The sequence below is a fragment of the Grammomys surdaster genome, unplaced genomic scaffold (genome assembly GCF_004785775.1).
Source record: "Grammomys surdaster isolate TR1022 unplaced genomic scaffold, NIH_TR_1.0 126612, whole genome shotgun sequence".
In the NCBI taxonomy this organism is placed as follows: domain Eukaryota; kingdom Metazoa; phylum Chordata; class Mammalia; order Rodentia; family Muridae; genus Grammomys; species Grammomys surdaster.
This window is the reverse complement of record NW_021621401.1, coordinates 683,704-690,290: the sequence shown is the minus strand read 5'-3', so window position 1 is coordinate 690,290 and position 6,587 is coordinate 683,704. Positions and strand designations below refer to the sequence as shown.

At 47.0% G+C, this 6,587-nt stretch overlaps 1 protein-coding gene across 4 annotated transcripts in view; it reads left to right on the top strand.

Annotated features, from left to right (window-relative positions):
* Unkl (unk like zinc finger) overlaps nucleotides 1–6,587 on the top strand; it is a 45,752-nt gene that overhangs the window by 9,717 nt on the left and 29,448 nt on the right. For all 4 annotated transcript variants that reach the window (XM_028760772.1, XM_028760771.1, XM_028760773.1 and 1 more), the window contains exons 3-4: nucleotides 2,425–2,601; nucleotides 3,780–3,913. In XM_028760772.1, the coding sequence (XP_028616605.1) occupies nucleotides 2,425–2,601; nucleotides 3,780–3,913 (311 nt within the window). The remainder of the gene's footprint in view (nucleotides 1–2,424; nucleotides 2,602–3,779; nucleotides 3,914–6,587) is intronic.

Below are 6,587 nucleotides of genomic sequence, written 5' to 3'. Positions count from 1 at the left end.
CCCTGGGCACTGCACAGGCAGATGTGGGCTGGAGTGGAGACATCCCCTGGGCACTGCACAGTCAGATGTGGGCTGGAGTGGAGACATCCCTGGGCACTGCACAGGCAGATGTAGGCTGGAGTGGAGACAAGATCATTTCAGTATGTTTGAGGGCATGTTTGTAGTATTGTCATCTTTCTCACACATGCATACACACACAGACAGACACACACACACACAGACACACAGTATGAGGCCTCTTGTTCCCTTGTTTCTCTAGGTTGCTTATGACTCTTCTGGGAGTATATGGTCTTGGGCCTGTCCTGTGATTGTGATGAGACATTGCCCTGTTGTGCTTTTTTGCCCCAGGTCCAGCCTTGGCTCTTCCTGACCAGGTCTTGCCCTGTTAATCTACTAAGACTCCTTTTCCTTTTCCGGGAAAGCATCAGGATGTGGACTCAGAGGCCACCCCTACCTTCTCTGGTAATAACTTGTCAGAAGGAGGACATGGCCTGTGTGCATGGCAAGAGTGCACACTTGAGAATTTTATTCAGGGCTAAGAGTGGTGCCGCATATCTTTAATCCCAGTACTCAGAAGACAGAGGCAGGAGACCTCTGAGTTTGAAGCCAGTGTCATCTACATAGAGATTAAAAGCCAGCCAGAGCTATGTAGTGAAACCTGTCTAAAACAAAAAAAATTTTTATTTCAGAATAGATGAGATGGCTTAGATAACACCAGAACACTGTGACATTCTTAACACCAGAGAACATTGTGAATTAAGTCCTGGAAGTAACAGACCCCTGTGGTTATTGGACACATACAGAAAATAATGTAATAAAATATTTTTTAGAAAGTAAAAACTTAAAATTTTAATTGAAAAAAAAATGTAAGTCCAGGCCTAGTGGCACATAGTGGCGTATATCTGTAATTCTGGCACTTGAGGGGTAGAGATAGAATTAGAGTTAAAGGCCAGCCTGGGATACATACAACCTGTCTCAAAATACAAAGTAGGCAGGAAACTTTACCTTCCAGTTTGAGAGAAGAGATGGGCACAGCTTTGGCAGTTGCTTGCTTCTTCTGTAGTGTAGCTCATAGAGACAGTGAGATCTCCCTCCGTCATTCCAGACTCTGTGCTTGCCCTTTAATGCTTATTTATAATCAAATTAAGTCTCTTTTCTTGGAGATACTTTTGTTTTAAAATCAATAAAGGAGGGCAGGAGCTGTAGTTCAGTGGTAAGAGTACGTGCCTAGTGTGAATGCAGTCCTTCCAGGAAAAAAAAAATCATTGACTTAAAGTTACCTCAACAGTACGGTAAGATTAAATAAAATAAAGATCAGTAAAGAAGTCGGGCAGTGGTGGTGCACTCCTTTAATCCCAGCACTTGGGAGGCAGAGGTAGGTGGATCTCTGTGAGTTAGAAGCCAGCCTGGTCTATAGAGAGAGCCTGTAAATTTCTCATGAGTCAAAAGTCTCTGTCTTTATCTGATGTCATGGATTTTGGTATAGCAATTAATTGTAGTAAGAATCATGTCATAGTTTGCGTTTCTCTTTCTGTGATAAAACATTCTGACCCAAAGCAGTTTGTGGGGAGAAAGGATTTATTTGGCTCACCTACATCACTGTCCATCACTGAGGGAACCTGAGCAGAAACTGAAGCAGACATTCCAGAAAAACTCTGCTTACAATCCTGCTCTCTGTGGCTTGCATAGTTTGCTTTCTTTTTCTTTTCTTTTCTGTTTGTTTGTTTGTTTGTTTGATACAGGGTTTCTTTGTTCAGACCTGGCTGTCCTGGAACATGCTTTGTAGACAAGACTGGCCTTTAATTCAGAGATCTGCCTGCCTCAGCCTCCAGAGTGTTGGCATTAGAAGCATACGCTACCACCATCTGGCTTAGTTTGCTTTCTTATACAATCCAAACATGCCCAGGGTTGGCGCCTCCCACAGTGGGCTGGACCCTCCCAGATCAGTTGTCAATCAAAAAAAAGGCCTCACAGGTAGGTTTGTCTGCAGGTCATTCTGATGGAGGCGTTTTCTTAATTGAGGTTCCTTGGTTCCTGATTACCCTGGCATGTGTCAGATTGACAGAAAACTGACCAGCACCGGTAGCAGTGCATGGTGTAAAATGTGGAAGAGTAGCGCACCTCAGAGTCCACCATTTTGACAGGCAGATTATTCTGAGATGAAGGCAACAGTCCACCAAGGAGGATGGCTTTGGTGGGAATCTGTTTTTCTGCTGTGTATATCAGATTAGGTCTGAGTGCCTTGGGGAGGGTTGTGGAGTCGGGGACATACTTGTTCAGTAGTTTCATTTCTGGTCAGAGCAGACCTTGGTGTGCAGGAATGTAGAAGCAGCCACTCCACAAAGTGCCAGTGGGAGGCAGGTGGAGCGCCGGGTCAGCTAAGTCCACAGAAGTAGTCAGTGTGTTCATCCCTCTGCTTCCCAGATGCCCTTACCTGCATCGAACAACTGGGGACACGGAGCGCAAGTACCACCTGCGCTACTACAAGACAGGCACTTGTATTCATGAGACAGATGCACGGGGCCACTGTGTGAAGAACGGACTGCACTGTGCCTTTGCACACGGGCCCCTGGACCTTCGGCCACCTGTGTGTGACATCAGGTGAGTTGGTACTTACCTAGGGACCAGCTCACCCACTGCTACTTCCGGCATTATTGTTTCAAAGCATCTCTTTCTGAGCCTGTTTTATTGAGTTACTGTTTTGGGGACAAGATCCCCTGTGTATCCCACACTAGCTTCAAACTCTCTTTCCTCTTGTCACTCCTTACGGAGTTCTAAGATTACAGAGTTTGCCATCACACCCAGTTTATGTAGGCTAGGGAGTAAACTCAGGGTTTCATGCCTGCTATGGAAGCACTCTACCAACCAAGAGTTCCGTTTCCGGCCTCCCCCATATGTTCTCAGTGCTTCCTTGTGTATTGTGAGCCACAAATGGGAACAAAGCCTTTCTGTCTGGACCAGTGGTTCCCAACCTTCCTGACACTGTCACTCTTGAATACAGTTCCTCGTGTTGTGCTGACCCCAACCATAAAATTATTTTTATTGCTACTTCATAACTAAATTTGCTACTGTTATGAATTGTAATTAAATATTTTTGGAGACAGATGTTTGTGAAAGGGGTTTCAACCCTCAGCCTGAGAACTGCTAGTTTAGACAAAGGAACACCAAGTGTGTCCAGCTGTTGTGGAAATCTCCTTCTGGAGCTCACACCTATAATAGCCTAACACTTGGGAGGCTGAGTCAGACTCAACTGCCATGAGTTCAAGGCTGGTCTGTGATATATGGTGACTTAGTAAACATTAGGACATTCTAAGCTACACCCAAGAGAGGCCTCTTCTCCAAAAAGACCGAAGGAAAGGAAGAGAGAGAGAGAGAGAGAGGGCGAGAGAGAGAGAGAGGAAGAGAGAGAGAGCGCCAGCCAGGTGTAGTTGTGTACACCTTTAGTCCCAGTACTTGGGAGGCAGAAACAGGCAGGTGTCTTAGGATTTCAGCACAGACTGGTCTACATAGCAAGTTCTAGGACAGCCAGGAGGGCTACACCAACTATGTCTAAAATAGAAGGGGTGGGGAGTTGGGGCAGATCTTTTCTAAACGAACCAGCTCTAAAATTGTAATTTGCAATAGGGCTGGTGTCTGAAGACAAGGCTGCTGGGCCTGCTGCTGCTGTGGTCTGGCTCTAAACCCTCAGGTAGTGTTGCTGAGGTGACAGACCAAGTAGCTCTGGAGCCACCTCCAGAAGCCCTCAGGCTATAGCTGCTGTACTGTGCTGTTGGTTGCAGGGAGCTTCAGGCTCAGGAAGCCCTACAGAATGGCCAGCTCAGCGGAGGCGATGGTCTGCCTGACCTGCAGCCTGGGGTCTTGGCCAGCCAGGCCATGATTGAGAAGATCCTTGGTGAGGATCCTCGGTGGCAAGGTAAGCCTGGGGTTGCTGCAGTACTTCCAGGGGAGAGCCATGGCCTTTCACTTGGTACCCGCTCCATTCGTGAGTTCTTAAACTAGAAGAGGACAGATGGAAAAGTCAGGGTTCCTCAGTCCACTGTTAACCGTGAGCCATTTAGGATACAGGTAGCCAAGTGGGATTTGAACCTAGCTGTCTGGCCCCAGACTGTGCTGACCCATCATACCACCTGATGTCTTGGTGGGTAGTATTGGTTAGTTGTGGGACTGAAGGAAGTGTTGAGGGCCCACAGCAACTCCCAGGCAGCCTGTACCAGCACATTGCTGTCTTGCTGTTTGCTGCCACCTACCCCATTAAAGTCAGACCCACCTACCTAAGCCTGGGCTTGGATGTGTCTGGAGATAAGTCAAATATTTGTCTGTCCTTAGAGCTGCAAAACCCATATCCTCTGCAGGCTCCATGAATGATAGTTGTGTAGAGTAAGAGTAGGTTGTTTTGTGGTAAAATATGCATAAAATTCACCATTTTCGGGGCTGGGGAGGCGGCTCAGTGAGTACGGGGCTTGCTATACAAGCAGAGGGATCTGAGTCTGGATGCCCGGGATCTCTGCGAAAGCTCGGGTGTTGCAGTGCAGGCCTGTAACCCAAGCACTAGGGAGCTGGAGACAGGAGGATCTCAGAGGTTTGCAATCCAGCCAGTTTAGCCAATTGGTGAACTCTGGGTTTCAGAAAATAAGATTCGAGGGGCTGGAGAGATGCCTCGGCACTAGCAGCTCTTAAGAGGACCAGAGTATGATTTCCAGCATTCGCCTGGCAGCTCACAACAGTCTGGCATCCGTGAGCACCAGTACACGGTACATGGAGCACCAGTACATGGTATAAGGACATACATGCAGGCATAAACTCTTACATGTAAAATAATAAATTTTAAAATAAATACGGTAGGAATGTTAAAGGAAGACACTGTAAAGTGAGTAGTTGTGTTACAGTTTGTACATTCACAGTGTGAGCCACCAGAGCTACCTGATTCTAGAAGATTGTCTTCACCCTGAAAGGAAATTCCATATTCAAGGGTAGTCATGTGTGCCTCTCCTCGTGTATCACGTGATCTGTGAAAGTGGTGTTGCTGTTGTTATTGTTTGATTTTTCAGAGACAGGGTTTTCTCTGTGTGGCCCTGACCATCCTGAAACTCACTCTGTAGACCAGGCTGGCCTTAAACTCACAGAGATCTGCCTGCCTCTGCCTCCTGAATGCTGGGATCATAGATGTCTGCCACCACTGCCTGACTTGTGGGTGTTCTAGTTTGTAAACAGTGCTTTCAAATTGCAGGTAGTACAGCTTTGGATTGTTTTCCTGCAGCCTTCCTTTCTCATTGGATAGAATGAATCCAGCTAGGGGGCAGAGGCGGGATATATTAACAGCGAGGCTGTGGAACTGTTTCTGACTCTATGTCTCATTGTGGTCCCCCGCCCCCTACTGTGCTGTTTGGCACCACTGGACTCACACGACACTCTCCTCATTGCCTCCCCTAGCTCAGTGCTGACAAGTTACAGCCTATCGTACCACTGTAGGCGTTGGGAAAGGGGAGAGGACACCACCTTCTCAGTCCCTCTGTGACTTGCAGTGGACTGTCCCACAGTCAGGGACTGGGTGTGATCATCAGCTAGAGGATGGAGTGGCCGCAGCCTCATGTCTGGCTTTGTGTGTTTATCACCTGCTGCTCTACTCAGCAGCCGCCCTGTGGGCAGGCTCTGTTCTCTGTGGGCATCTGATGTCTCTGGAGGATAGATTTGACTCATCAGGGCTTAGCTGAACAGGACAGAAAGAAAGGAGGTGATTTTTAGCGAGGTTTTTATTCATGTTTTTGTTTGCTTGGGGTTTTTTTTTGTTTTTGTTTTTGTTTGTTTTTTGCTTTTTGTTTTGTTTTTGACAGGGGGTCTTACTATGTAGTCCAGACTGACCTTGATTCATAGAGATAGGCTTGCCTCTCCAGTGCTGGAATTAAAGATGTAAGTTAGCACAGCCAGCCTCAAAGTTGGGTTTTTGCTGATTTTTTTTTTTTTTTTGAAGATTTATTAGCCGGGCAGTGGTGGTGCACACGCACCTTTTATCCCAACACTTAGAAGGCAGAGGCAGGTGGATTTCTGAGTTCGAGGCCAGCCTGTTCTACAGAGTGAGTTCCAGGACAGCCAGGGCTACACAGAGAAACCCTGTCTCGAAAAACAAACTAAAAAAAATTATTAATTAATATATATATATATATATATATATATATATATATATATATATATATACACACACACATTGTTGCTGCCTTCAGACACACTAGAAGAGGGCATCAGATCCCATTGCAGATGGTTGTGAGCCACCATGTGGTTGTTGGGAATTGAACTCAGGAACTCTGGAAGAGCAGTCAGTGCTCTTAACCACTGAGCCATCTCTCCAGGTTGTTGTTGGTGTGTTGTTGTTGTTCTTCTTCTTCTTCTTCCTCCTCCTCCTCCTCCTCCTCCTCTTCCTCTTCTTCTTCCCCCTTCCTTCTCCTCTTCCCCCTCTCCGCTTCCCCTCTCCTTCTTCTCCTCTTCTTCCTCTCCCTCCCCTCCCCCACCCCCTCTCCTCCCTCCTCTTCCCCTTTCCCCCTTCCTTCCTTCTCCCCTGCTCCTTCCTCCTCTTTCCCTCTCCTTTTCCCCCC